The following is a 19,735-nucleotide window of genomic DNA, read 5'->3' as shown; positions in this document are numbered from 1 at the left end:
ACTACATACAAAGGAGCTGTGTGGTACAGTTCTAAAACAGCTGGCAACTTCTTGACTCTATACAAAGGACTCCCCATTCCCCTCCTTTATCATAATGTATCAGCTTGAAGGGGATGCAATTACAATGAAAAGAAATAAGTGCATTTTTTTTCCCAGCCAGTTGTAGAAGTGATATTTAAAGCTGGGGGAAGGCAAAACACACACTGGAAATACTGATTTCCAGCTTTGTATCTAATTCTGAACATGGCTTCATAGTAAATAGTAAAGGAACCTGCACAATGGGACAATGTTCATACAGGATGCTAACATACAGGTCTGCATTAAAAAATTTTTTAAAGGAAATGTTGAATCCCCCAAGCCAGAAAAGTGAAGCCTGTGCAAGTACAGAAGTGACAACTCTTAACTCTGAAGGAGATACTGTAAGGGTGGCAAGATGAATGAAAATGGTGGATAGAAGTGAGAGGCTTAGAGTACAAAGCACATTCTGTCTCGTGGCCAGCTGATGGGAAAGTGCTTAAAATGCAGGCCTGCCATCACCTGACTGGAGATAGCAAGGGAGGCCTGCGGTCACTGGGCCAGGTAATGAAAGGGTCTGAGCTGGACACGCGCGCTCATTCAAACTCTTCCTCCCACCCGCCATCAGGTGGCAGCATCAGTGGTGACAAGCGATTTGGGAGTGATGGAAGTGGGGCAAAGAGAAGCGGCAACTAAGAAAGGAGAGAGAGGGAGAAAACTTGGGGGGCAGAAAGGATGACTGGAAGGGAAGAGAAAGAAATAACTGGAAAATGGTAGTGAGGGGCAAGTCCAGGGGGATGGGATGCCTTATACCCCATCAGTCCTTGCAGGCCCCCTGCTTTTAATGTTCATTCCTAGGGTTGCTAACCTCCAGATGCAATCAGGGTCACCTGGAGATCTCTTGTAGTAGTGGGACCTCCCACTACTACAAGTGATCTCCAGGTGACCCTGATCATTTCCCATAAGAAAATGGCTATTTTGGAGGGTAGGCTTCATGGCATTATGCTCTGCTGACTTACCTCCTCTCCCCAAACACCCACCCTCTCCAGGCTGCACCTCCAAAACCTTCAGGTATTTCTCAACCCAGAGCTGGCAACTATTCATTCCTCAGTTCCAAACTCTTCCCATGGTATTGTCCAAGACTGTAGTTTCTACCTGCATACGTATAACTTATGGACTGTGGGGTTTGCAGGAACATGAGAACAGGGTTAGGACACTCCCATCTTCTATCACAAGAGGGGTTTTGAGAAATAATGAAGGCCATACCTGTTTAACATTATTTGCTGTTTCCAGTAACCTTTTAAGAAGGTTACACTAATCTCCCGCTTACCATTACTACAACAGTAACAAGAAATGGCTGCTGTATGGTTTTTTTTTCATTTTATTTATTTATATCCCGCCCTACCCCACCGAGGCGGGCTCAGGGCAGCTCACAACACATGGCTGCTGTATGTATATGTCTTAAAGTACCTGCTGTTCCTCTTGGCTCTTGCTCTGGCATAATATGCTTCATAGGAAGTGGGTTTGAGTTCAAGTGCCTTAGTAGCAAACTCATCTGCCATGCCAAAATCCTATCAAAACAATAAAGCAGTTACAGTTCCTTAATTTCCAAAATTACTACAATGAACTGTTGCGATCTGCTGCACAGCTTCTCGATACTGCAAGCTAAACCTTTAATCCTTTTGCAGGTACAGTGATAACAGAAAGTACTACCTTGAAACTGCTGAAGCATTCATACATCACATTACATTCTATGTCAGGACAGGATGCAAATGCTTGGATAGGTATGCAAGCGGCCTTCGAACAGGTCTTTACAGAGATGGCATATACATTTTCCAAATTAGAAAGCAGTCTCTAGCAAATCAAATCCATTCATCTACATGCATGTATTTTTCTAGAACCTTATTATTTGCCACAATATATTATAACTTGCACTACAAGGGCTTACATTTGTTTTTCTTCGGCATCGTGACAGGTTTAGGTACAGAGAAACCCTGAGCTCATTGAATGCTTTAATTTCTTCTCCAAAACTCTCCCGAGGAAACTTCCTTAAGGCATACTGGTACCGCTGCGCTGCCTCTTTCATCTTCCCTTTCTGCAAGGTGAAAAGCAGAGAAGTTTGACAATCGTGTTCTAAAATGCCGCTTTCATCTTTAAAAATCTGACATGTTAATGGGCTCTGCTGGAGAAAAAATTAGAAAGCTAGAATGCTGGATTTTATAGTATTAATACATGACCCAGAAAAAATATATGCTGGATCATGTCATTCTACAGAGGGTAGTTTGTATGTTTTGCTGGACTGCACAGGTGTCTTCACTAGGGCTTCAAAGAATAATTTTGTAGTTTAACAGCTGCACTGAATCATATGGGTTGATCAGGCATGCATAAATGAACAATTCGTAAAGACAGAAGTAGCCAAAGATCAAACCCATAGGCACCGTTGTTGCAATTTTACAGCTAAGCTTGGTCTGTTTAAAAATGCTGCAGGGGTCCGAGCCTGATTGGGCCTGCAATGCAGCAGTATCAGATGCTCTTGACCCCCCCCCCAGCGCACAATGTGTTGAAGTAGGTTGGGCCCATTAACACTGTGACATCTAGTTGCACTCTAAGCCTATAGTTTTTTCAAATATCTGGGTTTTCATCAAATTCACCCAGATGTCACAAGGTCTTTCTCTGTGTTTTACAACAATGTTCTCTTCTGCACACTGCTCCCATGAGACAGCCAATTCCCAATAATTGTTCAGCGACCTGAACTACTGGCATCTACTCTTGTGTAATAACTTCATACATACGGCATTTGGATATTAGTGCTAAAATGAAAACAAAGATAGACGTACTTTGTACATTATGTTTCCTTCTTCAACTAGCTTTTGCAGAAGGATTATCAGAATATCGGGTTTTGAAGTTGCCATTGCCCAGGCTGCATTTCCTGAAATTTTAATTAATGTATAATTAAACACGCATCATGCTGAAACCTTCATGCTAAAATCTTCAAGACATACATATTACATTCTTAGTTGTATTTATCAACAATGCTCAAATCAGCTTACAGATTGAATCAGAATTTTTAAAAATACCATAGAATGCCTTACAAATAAAACCTTAAGCAGCAGATAAAAATCAGCCCGATAAGAAATGCTAGGGTTGGTCACAAAATCCTATTAGGATGCATCTCATGATCATATATTTTTTTTCTCCCGTGTCATTTGCTACTCAGATTGTGCAAATTCTGATGAACAGCCTGATAGGAGTCTGCACTTTTGTGCTCCCCTATCCATGAGTGTCTGTGGAGACTATGAACATTTGGGATTCCCTCCCCCCAAAGAAAAGGTGACTTATGGCATGTGTTTCCATGAGCCAGAGATTGGGAATCCTAGCAGAGAAGACCCATGTGCTGCAACAGAGAAACAAAAATAATGAGCAGGAATACTTGCAGAATTTGCCCTCGGTATGTCAAAAAGCATCAATTGTTTCAACACACAAATTTTGAAGGGGTTTCCATATTTCCCCCTTAACCTAAAGCTCTAATCAAGCTCATTATTTTTTTGCATTGAACTTCTGCATTCTGGCTCTAACTGGCCCTTATAGGTAACAGCCCTCCCATCTTCTGACACGGATGTTAAGTACTGATAGGTTCTTCCTTCTCATCTGTACCTGACAAAGTGAGCTTTGACTTAAGCAAGCTTCCACACTGAGAAATTTCATTAGTTTCTAAGGTGCTACTGGGCTAAAACTTTGTTCCACTACTGCAGACTAACAGCACAACCCAGAGAGGGGGGACAGAAAGTCTTTCGGGAGCAGACGAGCCACTACGTGGGCGCAGGAAGGGTTTGCACTGATGTACGACCGGCGCCGCCACAGCCAGTGGAGAGCCAGTTTGGTGTAGTGGTTAAGTGTGCGGACTCTTATCTGGGAGAACCGGGTTTGATTCCTCACTCCTCCACTTGCAGCTGCTGGAATGGCCTTGGGTCAGCCATAGCTCTGGCAGAGGTTGTCGTTGAAAGGGCAGCTGCTGTGGAAGCCCTCTCTAGCCCCACCCACCTCACAGAGTGTCTGTTGTGGGGGAGGAAGGTAAAGGAGATTGTGAGCCGCTCTGAGACTCTTCAGAGTGGAGGGTGGGATATAAATCTAATATCATCATCATCTTCACAGTGGAGCGGAGTTACGTGGGCGGGGGCTGCCCGAGGGCAGCGGCACCTGAGGGCTACATGCGAGCGTGGGCGGAAGTGAGGTGGAGCATGGCGTTCAGGTGGAGGACAGGGTGGAGTTGGGGGCGTGGCCAGGCTTAGGCAGCTTCCTGAGCAGTTTGGCCAATTACATACCCCCCCCCCCGAGAGGCGCAACTTTACGCCGGCAAAAATAGCAGCATATCCCATAGGCACTCGCTGAAACCAAAAACAAAGGTCACCTCCACCGCTACGGAAGCTTGCAAACCCCTTAGGGAGCGGTGTGATTGCCTCACCAATCCCCTCGCGCCTCGGGCTGACGAGGCCCCTCCCCAGCACCCAATGGTGGTCTCCCCCCTCCTAGAACTTTTGCTCTGGCCTCGCACAACTCAGTTGTTAGGGAGAGGAGCACGTGGTGGGAAGTTCTGCTGGTGAGCTCCCGGCCATACAGACTTAGAGTGAGAGACAGGCAGGCATGTTGGTGACAGACCGTGTGGTTGCTCTGACAGTATCTTTGACTTGCGAGAGGGAGAGAGAGGTCCCTCCCCTGGGGCTAACTGCTCGTTTCCAGGTCTCCACAGGTTCCGGGCTCCCGGAGGCGCTGCATGCGAGGACTGTTGCCCATGGCTGGGTAAGTTCCACTGTCCCCCCCACCTCCCTCTAAACCACTTGGTTTGCGAGCATCTCTGGCACTTGAACCAGCCGTCAGGGCAACACAGGGGGTCTCTGGGTGGGGGTGTGTCTGCTGCTGGGCTGCTCACTCCCAGACACACATTCCAGTTGCTGTCTATGACAGCAAACTCATGCACTTGGTACTTCCTGCTTGTCTGCCTGCCATTGGCACAGTCTCTGACAGTGGGAGGGTGTGAGGGGATTGACAGCTTCTCCGTGTATCGCCCCCACCCCCGCCTTGCCACCAAGCAGGCTTCTCATTGTGCATGCCTAGCTTCACTCCTGTTCCCTCCCCATGTTGGTGGGACGTCTCTCCTTTGCCTGTGATGGTCTGCCCATCATTGGCTCCGTTCTCTGTTTGGAGTGGGTTGAGGATAGCTATCAGCCTCTCTGGGGCCGCCTCTCCCCATCCGTGACTGTCATTAGCCGCAGCACATGCACCAGGACTGGCCAATGGGGGGGTGGGCTGGCCCTCCCCTCCGGCTGCCTCCACCTCCCTTGTGCCTATGTCAGCGGCGTTGCCATAATGACCGTCTCCCTCACGGCAAGCTACGTCTCTCTCCTCCCCAAGCTCCAGCGTGCCGAAGTCTTCAGGAAGTCTACTAGCGGTGCGGCAGCTACGCTGCGGCCGGTCGCCACTTATGTCTGGATTGGGCTGTAACATATCCACATGGAACTGGGCAACTAATGTTTTCACTTGGTGTATAAGCAGGCAAGATATCAAACAGCTGTGAGGAAGAGGCCATCTCACTAGTTGTTACTCTCCAAGGGTCACTCCGGCACTTTTGTCATGGATTATTTAGGGCTTTAAACATCAGCATTTTGAATCTGCCCCAGAGGGAACTGTCAGCCAATTAAGTCTTTTAAAGAACTGGCAGGGTACAATTAACCCACGCCAGTCAATAGTCTTGTGGATTAATTCCGTACCATCTGAAGTTTCTAAATTGCATTCAAAGGCCACAGTGACACAAAACAGAGTTGCCTAGCAGCCCTTAAGAACATAAGAACATAAGAGAAGCCATGTTGGATCAGGCCAACGGCCCATCAAGTCCAACACTCTGTGTCACACAGTGGCAAAAAATGTTATATACACACATACACTGTGGCTAATAGCCACTGATGGACCTCTGCTCCATATTTTTATCTAAACCCCTCTTGAAGGTGGCTATACTTGTGGCCGCCACCACCTCCTGTGGCAGTGAATTCCACAAGTTAATCACCCTTTGGGTGAAGAAGTACTTCCTTTTATCCGTTTTAACCTGTCTGCTCAGCAATTTCATCGAATGCCCACGAGTTCTTGTATTGTGAGAAAGGGAGAAAAGTACTTCTTTCTCTACCTTCTCCATCCCATGCATTATCTTGTAAACCTCTATCATGTCACCCCGCAGTCGACGTTTCTCCAAGCTAAAGAGTCCCAAGCGTTTCAACCTTTCTTCATAGGGAAAGTGCTCCAGCCCTTTAATCATTCTAGTTGCCCTTCTCTGCTCAAGTCAAGGCTACAGCCTGGGAAGAAAACTGGATGGGCAAGCCAAGCAGGGGCCTGAGGCTGCCGGCTGTCTGCTGAGGTGTTTTTGGCCTGGAACTAGTGCTGTGGGAAAACACTGGCTAGTGGTCTCAGCTGCTCTCAGCAGCAGAGGGGAGCTGCTCAGGCTGATGGACTAGGCTTGCAGAGACTGGAACAAGGGGGCAGCTCCCAATCCATGGAGAGAACCTTAAAACTATGTAGAAACAGATTTTGGGGTGGTTGTTGCGTGCAGTGGAGAAAATAAAAGAGGCTGTGGAGGCTGTGTACTGCACAAGAATGACGTAACCAGGGGTTTTTTTCTGCTGGAGTCCACAGGAGCAGAGCTCCGCCTTGGCTGGCCAGGGCTCAGGCTGGCCCGACCCACCATGTGGGAGCCACGTGCTCTCCAGCCAGGTGGTCTGGCCTAACATGTAAATAAGATCCTGCTGGGCTTTTTCTACAAAAAAGGCACCAGATGTAACTAATGGTGAAAGTTTGACCGATTTCGCACTCACCTTGCCCCGCTCTCCCGTTCGTCTTCTCTTCGTGGCATCCGTCGAATTTTCCACTATCTGTGCCAGAGTTACAGGAAGCGTCGCGGCTTTCGCGCAGCAAATGGAAACCACTAAAAAGCAGTTTCCATTTGCTGCGTGAAAGCCGTGACACTTCCTGTAACTCCGGCACAGATAGTGGGAAATCCGACAGACGCCGCGCAGAGAATACGAACGGGAGAGCGGGGTAAGCTGAGTGCGAAATCGGTCTTTGTATTGACAGTACAGCTGCACCACAATAAAATTGGCGTCCCAGGACACTGTCTGTATATGCCTCGTTTGTCAGGATAGGAAAGGTACAATGCAGGGAGGAAGTGCTCTGCCCAGCTTAATGTGGGCCCCAACCCTACAAGGGACCCAGCTGAGTTCCTTGCCTATGCCTGCTGTCACAGTAATCTAATCTGCAGTAGAAAAAGAATTCAGTAGCATTGTAAAGACTATCAAGGGTATATGAGCTTTCGCAAGTCACTGCTCATTTCTTTAGATAATCTAACCTTTGTCAGTAATCAGACCTGAATGAGGTAGAACATGCATAATTGTAGCCAGAGCTTTTGCTTTTCAAGGAAAGGTCACTGCATGCCAACCAAAAACATAACAATGAACAACACAGGTGGTGATACGGCTATCACTACACACAGGCCTAGAAGTATCTCAAACTGCAAACCAAGCTACTTGTTCAGACAGAGTGTAATCTTATCCAGAATTTATCCAGAACTGACACATTAAGATCTGGATTAACTGCTTTACCAGTCAAGAGTCCTTTACTCTTTTCTGGGCTATGCTTCAGTTTGTTGACTCTCCTTTAGCCAGTTACTGGACTCCAGACATTCAGTGATTCATTTGATTTTGATGACCAGCTGGGTGTTCTGTATTCCTAGCACTTTCACATATATGTTGAACTGCACTGCCAACAGGAAACTCCTTAGCTCAAAACGTTATGGAGTCAAACAGCTGTCCCCTAAATAAACCACTTTTAGATTTGTTAAGCCAGATAGGGCTGGAACCACTAGAGTCCATACTCCTAAATTCTCATCTTGGTCTCAGAATCAACAGGGCCACATCCCTTATTTCTTCTCTCCATATAAGGCTGAATAGTCAGTTCCTTGTCTGGATTTAATTTCCCTTGCTTTAAACACTAGTTACTGAAATGTAATAGCAAACTAATCTCTCCAGATATACAGGTCTTAAGTTAGACCAACAGATTTAAAGGAAACATATGCAGATTATTGCTATTCTTCAAAAATTGGTAGTGACACCACAAATTAAAACAAGCACCATTAAAATCTACTGGATTCCACGAGCACACACCCAAATTCTTGGACTAAATGACTCTCACCCTTGTGCTGTTCTATCTCCACTAATGCTGCCAGTATTACAACATATGCAAGGAATGTCAAAATGCTACAGTTTAAAGCAGATAAAAATCAGATTTGCTAGGGAACATCTAAACAGTTTTCTATTAGACATATTTATTAGCACTAAACTGCATTTCATAGACCAGTGTTTTAAAAAAAAAAATCCAATGATTTTATCTGGTTGTTTTCAAGACAATAATTTCCTCTCTAAACAAAGCCATTTTATTTTAGATGTACTTTACTAACCTAATTTGGCTCCTTTTCGAAGCAGAGTAACCACAACTGATGTATTTCGACATCCAATTGCTCTGTCCAAGGGGCGCATCCCACTATTGTCAACATGTTCAATCACTGCTCCTTTGTCTACTAAATACTGCACCTGTAAATGCAAAGAAAAGCCCTGAAGAGTTCAGGATTATTACATATTTCCCCAGTGTTGAAGTACTGCTAATATGCACTCATTTCTGAACGTTGAGATACGAATGTAGTTTTAAAAATGCTTGCAATCATAAGTACTGTCCACCAGGCACTTCTTACATAAGCTCCATTAATGTAATACACTTTAACAACTGGCCTATTTATTTTAAAGCAAACTTATGAAGGAGATTGTGTTAATTTTGATTTCATGACTATCCCAAAAGAAATGTATAATAAATACAGATTAGACTGTGTGCTGCTCCCCTCAACCAGCAGGCTCCCTTGGTGGTAAACAAGAATATTAAACGCATCAATGAACTGTGATCTGATTCTAAAGGTCCAGCATCATATCAAATCCAATACGATAAAAGCAGTAAACAAGAGAATTAAAACTTACAAAATAAGGTTATAAAGGGAGAAAGAAATCAAGGTGGGGGAAAAGAATTCCACAAAGCTCAGGAACAAATGGGTTTGCAGGTGTAAAGGTGCCAACATGCTTAGGATTTTTTTTCATGTTATTACAAAGCAAAGTGCTTTAACACCAAGGACTAGAAACCATAATCTTAATAAACCAATATCTACGCAGTGCACTTTTTTATTTCTTCCTTCTTGCAAGGGAACATGAGATTAGCTCTCATTTCCTTGTTTCGACGTGCCAACTTATGGCTTGTTGAGATACTTGAGCATCAAAGATCTGAAATTGTTAGCCACACGATATCTCATTCTCAGCACACTGTGAACACAGGGGTGGATCCATAAAATTCTATATTTGTCCAACAAATTGCTATAGGCTCTCTGTGTTCTCTGTATGTGTTCATAATTTTCTCCAGCCTGTGGTAAACCGAGCCTAGAGAGAACCGTCACTTAAAGAGGCATCGCAATGTTACAGCTATATTTATGGCAGTCTCTTTTACTGATTTGCTTTAACCTTGCTTTACTGAGTCATGTCTAATTTGTGTACTGAGTTTGAGCTGAAGGAACTCTTGAATCAAGGATACAACCTGTCCAAACTTCAGAAAAAATTAGCTGAAAGATCTCTGAATTGCAGTGGTTTAAAAACTGGAGGCAAGTGCTATTTCTATCAGGTGAGTACAGTGGTACCTGTTACTGGTGACACAGCCAGCATCACCCCATCCAGCTCTTCTTGGCCTTCATCAAGCCTGTCTTGTACCTTGTGATTTTACTGTCTCATAATTTCAACCATGCCAGCTAGGAATGTTCTGCCTGCTTATAACTTAAGGTTCCATGCACCCACACTTGGGCTTTCAGTCTGAATTTTCTTCCTTTTTAGGTTGGGGACCAGAACTGATGCTAGCGCCAGAGTTGTGAACATTATTAGTAAGATGAGTTGAAATGAATGATGTAGAATGCTAACTTGAACAATGCCAGCTAGGAAATATGTAGCCTGCTCCTTTGCTGATGACATTAAGGGGCTACATCTTTGGAAAGGGACTGGGCAAAAAGGTGTAGAATAATGCATAGGCGCTCTTAAGACACACTAGAATGGTTGAAATGAAGATAAAGACTCTACAGAGGGGGATCAGATGCAGTTGTGAGGAAATGGATGGAATGAAAGGACAACTTTTGCAATAAATGAAAGGGGGAAGTGCCCCTTTCAGTTGTCCTTTTTCACTCATCATCCTGTAGTTACTTCTCTGCAGCTTTAAAATAAAGGACCACTAATTTCTGTTACTGAGTCAAGTCCTGCAGTCTTTCCCACTGTTCCTCTCCCTCCAGCAGCCTTCCAAGAGCTCAAAAAAAGCTGATACTTGTAGTTACCGGAACCCCATGGAGAAAATGCCACAGGGGCATGGTGGGATTGCTATGAAGAAGAGACAGTACTGGTCCCGTTCTCCTCCTATAATGGTACAGTCTTTTGCATTAGCAGAAACTCTGCCAACAGAAGAATAAGGACAGGAAATGCTACCCAGCTTACCCCTCTTCATAGGTCTGCTGAGTTTTGTTCACTGAACTCCTGTGACTTCAGAGGATCAGCTTTTCAGATGTTTCAGGAGACTGCTATGCAAAGGAGGAGATGGGAAAGAAACTGCATCGACAAGCACGCTCACAGTCCATGGCATCTAGCCCAGTTTTGATTAAAAAACATGTCAGGGGAGCTATTGCCCCAAATCTTTCTGTTACAGGTCAGCAGCAGCCCAATTGCTACTGGGCATGGGGCACACCTCCTGTGTAACAGCTTGCTAGAAAAGAGGAATGTGTGAGGTTAACCACTGCTGCCCCACCAGTTGCCAGCGCTGTGGAATGTCCCTGGGCACCATTGGTGCTATTACCTAGAGCTCAAATCAGTGGAGTGGAAATGCCTGAGAGGAAGGCAGCTGCATGAAGCAGCTCTCCAGGGTCTCAGGTCTTTCACATCACCTGCAACCTGATTTTTGTAACTGGAGATGTTCGGCTTAGAAGTACTGCCCACAAGGTGGAGGCAACAGATTTTCTTATTGCTTTCATGGCACCTAAGATAGGAGCCATAATTCACATACTTCCATGCTTTTTTGTCCTTGAATGAACTTATAAGCCCTTAAAGGGTACTTCTGATAGGAATACAGTTCTATATCTCACAATTTCTTAATAGTATTTAGCCATTACTTGTTGATTTCACAGTAGAATGGCATATTTTTTCATAACATGGTGGCAGTAAATGCCAAATGCAGTTTGCTAATTTTTAAATCCTTTTTAGCACTGGGTTGGTTTATCAAGTTTCATTGTGGAAGCTTTATTGGACAGCATGACATAGTATCACACTGTGTAGGTTCAGTGGAAACAGGACAGAATAAAAAAAACTTTCCCTGTGGCTCCCCTATGAATACCTCCTATGCAATGAAGTGCACAGATCCAACTGGACCAGCATACCAGCGAGACCGTCTCTTCCCATAGGAGTCCCAGAGGTCATTAAGATCGGCCAGTCAACATCTTTTGACCATCCCTGGCCCAAGGGATGTCTGGCTTGCCTTGACCAGGGCCAGGGCCTTTTCGGCCTGGCCCCAGGCTTGATGCTAACGGTTCTGTCGCCTCAGGCAGAACTCTGCCCCCGCCCCCCCCCCGGGCGGCCACTTCCCAGCCAGCTGAGTCCCTCTGACGGGAGGGGAGTGGGCTGGGCGAAGGGCAGGCTGAGCAAGGACGCTCGGACCACCCCTTGCCCAGCCGCCCTCCCCCCGTCAGAGGGGGATAGCTAGCTGGGAAGCGGCTGCCTGCATGCTTTTTCCTCTATTCCGATTTGGAATGGAGGAAGAAGCATACGGGCAGCCGCTTCCCAGCCAGCTGAGTCCCTCTGAAGGGGGGGGAGTGAGCTGAGTGAAGGGTGGGCCGAGCAAGAACACTTGGCCCACCCCTCACCCAGCCCTCCCCCTCTTCAAAGGGAGCTGGCTGATAAGCAGCTGCCCACGTGCTCTTTCCTCCATTTCGATCCGGAGTGGAGGAAGAAGGACGCAGGCAGCCACTGCCCAGCCAGTCGAGTCCCTCTGAAGAGGCAGAGCGGAGGGGCTGGGTGAGGGGCGGTCCAAGCAAGAACACTCAGCTGGCTGGGAAGCGGCCACCCACGTGCTTCTTCCTCCGTTCCAAATCAGAACAGAGGAAGAAGCATGTGGGCGGCTGCTACCCAGCCAGCTCCGTCGGCACGAGCGGGGACAGGGAGGGGGTGCCTGGCCCCGACCTGGTGGAATCAGCTCCCTATGGAAGTTCAGGCCCTGCTGAACTTGTTGCCATTCTGGAGGGCCTGTAAGACGGAGCTGATCAGCCAGGCCTATGGCTGAGGCAGGCGGGCGTCCTTATAACACCATCTAACTGGCCTCCCAGCAGTGACTGTCATATTGACTGCTAAAAGTCAGGCTGATACAGTTGATATCTTTTGGGCACCTAAGCTGTGAATTTATGTGTCCACACCATCCGTGCTGCCTTAAATTAATTCTGAGCTAATGGCTTAACTGTTTTAATTTCTTAATTTGTTTTAATTGTTCGACTGTTCTATTGTTTACTTATTTGATTGTTGTATTGTTGGTTTTTAATTGTTTTATCATGTTGGAATCTGCCCTGAGTCTGGGAAAGGGCAGACTATAAATGTACAGAAATAAATAATAATAAAAACCTGCAGAGGTGGTCTAGATGTTTACAGAAAAATAGGGGCACATATTTTCTTGGTTAAACATGTCCACTGTGACCCACAAATTCATGGATTAGAGGCTGCTTGAATTTTCATCATTAATACTGAAACAGAAGAGATCCTAGTGCTCTGGTTTGATATTAGACAGGGGAAACTTTCAGCAAACTCAGTATTCAACCTGACTTACAATATCTGAGTCCCCATAGAAAGCTGCTAGATCCAAGGGTGTTCTTCCATTCTTGTCTGTCTGGTCTATTGTGGCATTTTTTTCAACCAAATACTGGACCACACTTTTGTGTCCTTTGAGGCAAGCCCAGCTCAGTGCTGTCAGACCCTCTTTATCAAGCAGTGAAATGTCTGCACCTTTAAAAAACAAACACATGAAAGCATTTTAAAAAGTCCCCCAAAGATACATTTTCAGTCCTAATGCTAATAATTAAGCTGATGTTTTTATTCTTAGCTTTCCATGTAGCTGATTTTTAAAAAGCATTGAGTTTTATAAGTTGCGCTTTCATGCCAACATGAAATGTATGAAAAATGAACGATACTTTTGAACATGTTCTACCTTTGGAGATGAGAAATTCTACTGTGCTCAGATGTCCTTCGCAAGAAGCCACCATCAACGGCGTCCGGCCTTGCTTGTCACTGAGATTTACATCACCCCCATGTTCCAGTAGAAGTTTTGCAATCTGAAAACAAAAGCGTAAATCAATGTCCACTGCACTACTGTGCAGGCACACCCTTGATGCAAACCGATACTGTTCTTTCAGGATGTGACAGGAATTTTCGTTCTCTGGAAACGTGAACACCACCCTTGGTACAGAACTAATCCATCTATTCCTATCACATTCTGCAAGCAAAGGACCATCTTGTTAGTTCAAATACCCACAGGCTTTGCAGTTTTTTCAAAACCAATAATTTAAAAAAAAATGCCTGGCTAGCTCCATCTTAACATCATAGAAGTTTCCCATATTCCAAAAGTTAACTTGGGATTGGCTGTTTTATTCATCAGGCTGCCCCACCTGCCAGTGTCCTTGGCGCACAGCACAGAAAAGAGGAGGGATCCCTCTCCTATTATTTCTTGTTACTAGAGCACCATGTTCGAGCAGCAGTTCGCACGTCTCCAGTTTCCCTCTCCCAGCAGCAGCTGTCAAAGCTAAAAGAGAAAGAAAGGCATTTAGTCTGACGAATTAAATACATTAAAAAGGCTTAAGATGCAAAACTTCTATATATGTTTATTTACAACGTTAATTAGATAGACAAGTTTTTTCTTACCTAAAAGGTTAGCTATTCTCAGATAACTAGCATTATTTTAAAATGGCAGAGGTGTCTGAACTTTTTGATGTGAAACATGGCAACAAATTGTAGAAGCTTTTGTATCTGTCTTACATGACTATATACACATATCCAGAAATGCTAAAAGAGAAGTGTTCACACAATGCCGCTAGTGTTCATGAGTCTCTGCAGAGCAAAAAGACAGATATTCCTACCCACTGGGTCACACAAGTCCAAACTTATAATGCCACCTCATCAGACTCCATTTGGATTTCTAGTGTTGATTCTTTTGTCTCATCTTTAACATAGTAAGTAACATCAGCACTCTTATTATATTTGTTAATTTGGGAACAGAACAGAGATTATAGCATTTTTTTTTTTTGCAAGTGGCAATTCTCTCTCTTGTTTCTTCTAGCCAAGCATTGCCATAATTTATGGATGAGCCAAATAAACTGAGAACGTGGTTTTGATTCTGTACCTATTATTCTGTACCTCTTATTATTGCTTCTTGTCCTAGCACGGCTGACCAAAGCATAGGAAACTTAAAATAATGTGAACATATTAGGGATGCAAACAATGCCGATGCACTGGGTGGCTTGCCATGTCTTTGATTCCATTTGCACATCTAATCATAATCAGCACCACAGAGTTCTCCAAATACAGATGGAAAGAATATTCCCTTTCCAGTTTAATACTGGATAGCAAACAATTTTAATAGAAATGTTTTAACGTGCTTGCACAGATTCTCAGGCTTCGGCAAGTGTGTAGAACAGAGAATTCCTCAATAGTGTATATAATACAGCTCAGAACACTTTCCTACCATCTTGCATTCTAATAATCAAGTGTGGCCCTATCTGTAGATATCTAACTATGTGGATCAAGGCCACACTGACACAAAACAGACTTTTCTGCAGACTTGGGGAACACCCGCCCCCCCCCCCAGGTGTGCAGAAAAATCCAAATTTTTAAAAATTAAATCTCCCCTAAAATAAGAATGTTCTCTGCACAAGTACAGAGAGCACAGCTGACGTCCTACGTCATCCAGCTGCTCAGGACTTGATGGCCGCCTAGGAGCTGCTCCTAGGCCCGGTGACCATGTAGGCATGGCACTGCTACAGTTGTATAATCTGTCAAATGCTTGCAACTAAGCATTGTACCTGGGGTACAATTGTACCTGGGGTAAATTCACCAACCCAAGCCAACTTATAATGTATCTCAAGGTTGACAAATATCCTGCACACTCATAAAATCTGATTGAGGTGGCAGAATTCTGTATCTTTCACATCTCTTACATCTTGTTTCAAACATCCAAAGCCTTGATACAATACTTAACATGGAATGTTTCTTTTATTTCGATTCTATGTCCCCTTTTTGCATATTTAATAACCGGTGTGTGTCATCAGGTCACTTTTATTTGAACAGAGTTGGGGGGCTGGCTCTCTTCAGCGCATTTAACAATGCTTCTGTAGATCAATATTTTATGGACAGGGGTGAGCAAACCTCATGGGGTATTTTATTACCTTTTGTGGTTTTCACTGCTTGAGGGGAGGAAATACCCTCATCACAAAATCAATAGATTTGTTGTGGGGTTGTTTTGTGCCCTAAGTGATTTTGTTTTACAGAAAGAAAAACGTAAGTGGCTGTACTTTCAGAAGACGGTTTACAAATGGGAAAATTTATTTGTAACATCCAGCCTTTCTGCCCAATCAGGGCCACCAAGGTGGCTAACAACGTAAGCATAAAGCAAGTATAAAGGTCTATACTTGCTGGCAGAAGACACTGATAGAAGGAGGCAGAGAAATAACCCTGGGGAGGGAGTGGGAGGAATGTTACCCTTCAAAACTGGCAAATTCCACTGTATCACTTTAAAAATTAAGCTACACGTTCAAGCATTTCAATCACTAGTCTCTCCATTTTTACCTATGAAGCTTGAAAATATAGTTATTTCATTTTCCCATCATGAATTGTTTCTTGGTCATTAGGCACACATTAGTTTTCAAATCTACAATACAGAGCTAAAAATTAACACAGCTTCTCATTGCTGGAATCCTTTGTGTACAGACACAGTCAGCTAGGCAGAAGTGCTGCAGAAACAATACTGCTTTATAGACTGGCATATGGAAAAACACTCAGAGGACGCTTCACATTATGAATTTCACAACTAAATATCCAGCCCATTTAGATAGACGTTTGCCTGCATTTAACTCTTTCTCAATTGCATTGGATTATTTCTGCAGGTACTACCTATTTCCTTCCTGGCTGCAGGTACCTGAATAGGCACAAGTCTTTGGGTATGAACCAAAGAGTTTTTGGCCCTCTGGCTTTCATCCCAGTCTCAGAGCCTGTGGCCATTGTGTGACTTGTCCCACGGGTTCAGAACCTGCTCATGTTGCTATCATGTTTTTTGTTTTCTTTATTTCGATGGTGTTTTGTTTGTTTATGCCACTGTTTTGTTTTTAATTGTATTTGGATGTTTTTGTACACTGCTCTGAGTCTCCCACTGGGGAGAAAAGCAGGGTAATAAATTGCCTCAATAATTTACTCGGAATTAATTAAAACACAGGATGCCTGGATGTTCTTTCCAAAAAGCAAGACCATAGAAAGTAGTTTGCTTCTTTTTTTTAATGGCATCTGATACATACAGTTGTTTTAGGACTTTGTTGACCATTTAGACTCAAGCAGTCTGACCATTTTTTTTCCATTCTTAGTTTTTGAAGTACTGCTTATGCAAGACCAAGCTTGTCACTTTTCTAAAAACAAAACCCTTTGAGACCTGCCTGTCCCTTATCTCACTATCACTCTCAGCTCCTGGATTCTTAGGGGTCATTTAAGATACAGAAAACTTCATGCCCCCAAAACACCATGTTTGGAAAGAAGGAGGACTGAAGAATTGCCTGCAGGAGGGCTAAACAAACAAGATTCCTGGACCAAACTCTGTTCAGGAATGCCTACCATTCTGCTGAAATGGCCCATTTCTGATTTGCCTAATGCACTCAACAAAAGATTTGTCTACTCTGAAGTTTTTTTTAAAAAAAAGGCAGAGAGAATTTAAATGAGCAAGCTAAACAACCAACTGATCAAATCAAAATGGAAAATATGAGAGAAGCCCATTAGGTTAAAGGAAATCTAATAATCTTTGTCAGATCTTTGGTCTCCCGCCAAGACTATTGAGAGAAGTGGTAACTTGTGGTGAGGCAGAGGAAATTCTAAAGACAGGATAAACACAATGGCTGAAGTCGCTGTAACACAATACAATGCAATAAGCTGGCTTTTACATTTTGCTGCATCGGAGGTGCTATTTTGGTAGAGTCTCTGTTTCACAGACACTATGCTTTCTACATAAGAACATACTCCAGTGGGTATTTCATTATATTCAGTCCTTGAAATTTCTCTCAAAGTGATGCAAGGGATCAGCTTTGGAACTGCATGTTTTAATTTAGATTTTTTTTTTTTTAAATGCACTATTGTAGACACAGCAGCCTTCTGTTCCCCCCAAAAGCCACATACCTGAATGTTCATAAACAAATTAGGGCTACAAGATAATGAAAGCAATCTTAGATAAGAACAAGTTTTAGCAGGGCTTTTCTGGAAAAAGGTGCTGGATCTCTCGAGAGAGAACGAAGGAGAAACACTTGGGTGCCCCTCAAGAACTAAATGGTTTTTTTTAAGAATTCTGTTTTCATGAAGAGGTTCCGGAACTCTGTTTCACTGCGTTTCCCCCCCCCCAAGAAAAAAAGCCCTGATATATGCATAAATATGCATATGATTCCTAAGTCACGGGTTTTCAAGGTTGGGAGTTTTTTAGGAAGGATTTTGGAATGCAAAGGAGGTTAAAGTTAAGTATAAAGAAGTGGGAACCTGCAAGGATTTGTGGGAGGCATCCCACTTCCCTCTCCCCCACTATTTCTTCTTTCCCTTTCCTGAATACCCCCATAGCCTCTCCCCCCTTTCCCTTCTAGGATTGCCAACATCCTGGTGGGGCCTGGAGATCACCTGGAATCACAACAGATCTCCTAACTGCATAAATCAGTTCCCCATAGGATTTCCAGCCCCAGCCTAGCTTGGGAAATTCCTATAGATTGTTTTTTTTTTGGGGGGGGAGGGGTCGAGGAGGGACCTCAACAGGGTATAATGACACATGGAGAGCAGTTTTAATTCTCCATCCCCCACCTGGAGGTTGGCAACCCTAGCTTCCCTTGAGAAAAATGGCTGCTTTGGAGGGTAAAGCTTATGGAATTATAACATGGGTGGCCAAACTGTGGCTCAGGAGCCACATGAGGCGCTTTTACACATATTGTGCGGCTCTCAAAGCCCCCACCACCCTGTTGGCCAGCTTGGAGAATGCACTTAAAGCAGTTTTCTTTCCACCTCTCCCTCCCCACTCTTCTCATCTATTTGCCTTCTTTCCTACCTGTCCTGTCCCTCTCAAACATCTGACATTTCCGTCTTGCAGCTCTCTGACATTTATTCTTTGTGGCTCTTAAGTTAAGCAAGTTTGGCTACTCCTGAATTATACCCTTCTGAGGTCCCTCTCCTCCTCAAACCCAACCCTTCCCAGGCCCTACCCCCATATCTCCGGAAATTTCCTAACCTGGAGTTGGCAATCCTATCTCCAACAGTCAAACTACCTTTATCTGCCCTTTATCTGTCTTAAGTTTTCCCTCTCACCACCCACAGCATCCTCTATCTTGGAAACAGGCCCAACAGCTCCATTATATCCTTCTCAGCCATTTGTAGTTTGATGTAGTGGTTAAGTGTGCGGACTCTAATATGTGAGGACTAGGTTTGATTCATTACTCCTTCACATACGCCTGCTGAGTGACATTTGGTCAGTCAATGTTCTCAAAAAAGCTGCTCTCTCAAGAGCAGTTCTCAGATCTCTCAGCCCCACCTCCCTCACAGGGTGTCTGTTGTGCAGAGAGGAAGAGAAAAGGAGAATTTAAGCTGCTCTGAAACTCTGAGTGAAGGGCGGGGTATAAATCCAGTCTCCTCTTCTACTTCTTTATGTGCCTCCCATCTTCAGCTATATTTATTACTTATCTAATTCATTTATACTCCACCTTTCTCTCCTCCTTTTTATCCACACAACAACCATGTAAAGTCCAAAATCACCTGGTGAGCTTTCGCAGCAAGAATGGGATTTGAAAGTGGGTCTCACTGACCCTACTCTGAAGCCCTAACTGCTGCACCACACTGGCTTTCATAGGGTGGCTGCTGCTGAACAGTATCAGGTAACTGAGCCATGCAAGTCAAGTGGTATCAAGCAGGGACATGCAAAACAAAAAAAACCTGGTAAAACTCAGATTCACGGTTATTCAGGTGCAAAATATATTTAGGGGGCCAAATATCCCTGAATATCAGATTCAGCAGCCGAATCTGATTCAGGAGATATTCAGCTATTCCGGAATATATGGCTCCATTATACCCTATGAAGCTGCCTTATACCGAATCAGACCCTTGGTCCATCCAAGTCAGTATTGTCTTCTCAGACTGGCAGCGGCTCTCCAGGGTCTCAAGCTGAGGTTTTTCACACCTATTTGCCTGGACCCTTTTTTGGAGATGCCAGGGATTGAACCTGGGACCTTCTGCTTCCCAAGCAGATGCTCTACCACTGAGCCACCGTCCCTCCCCAACCACTGAAGTCAATGGCAAAATAGAGTATAATA

General features: G+C 44.3%; 1 protein-coding gene across 4 annotated transcripts in view; it reads right to left on the bottom strand.

Annotated features, from left to right (window-relative positions):
* The window catches only part of TANC1 (tetratricopeptide repeat, ankyrin repeat and coiled-coil containing 1), a 221,405-nt gene that overhangs the window by 2,960 nt on the left and 198,710 nt on the right, over nt 1-19,735 (bottom strand). For all 4 annotated transcript variants that reach the window (XM_060257302.1, XM_060257303.1, XM_060257300.1 and 1 more), the window contains 7 exons: nt 13,817-13,950; nt 13,360-13,483; nt 12,982-13,157; nt 8,510-8,642; nt 2,853-2,944; nt 1,964-2,110; nt 1,486-1,586 (listed from right to left, as the gene is read on the bottom strand). In XM_060257302.1, the coding sequence (XP_060113285.1) occupies nt 1,486-1,586; nt 1,964-2,110; nt 2,853-2,944; nt 8,510-8,642; nt 12,982-13,157; nt 13,360-13,483; nt 13,817-13,950 (907 nt within the window). The remainder of the gene's footprint in view (nt 1-1,485; nt 1,587-1,963; nt 2,111-2,852; nt 2,945-8,509; nt 8,643-12,981; nt 13,158-13,359; nt 13,484-13,816; nt 13,951-19,735) is intronic.

This window comes from Heteronotia binoei, chromosome 16, assembly GCF_032191835.1.
Source record: "Heteronotia binoei isolate CCM8104 ecotype False Entrance Well chromosome 16, APGP_CSIRO_Hbin_v1, whole genome shotgun sequence".
Taxonomy (NCBI): domain Eukaryota; kingdom Metazoa; phylum Chordata; class Lepidosauria; order Squamata; family Gekkonidae; genus Heteronotia; species Heteronotia binoei.
Note: the sequence above shows the minus strand (reverse complement) of the source record. Positions and strands in the feature narration are given on the sequence as shown.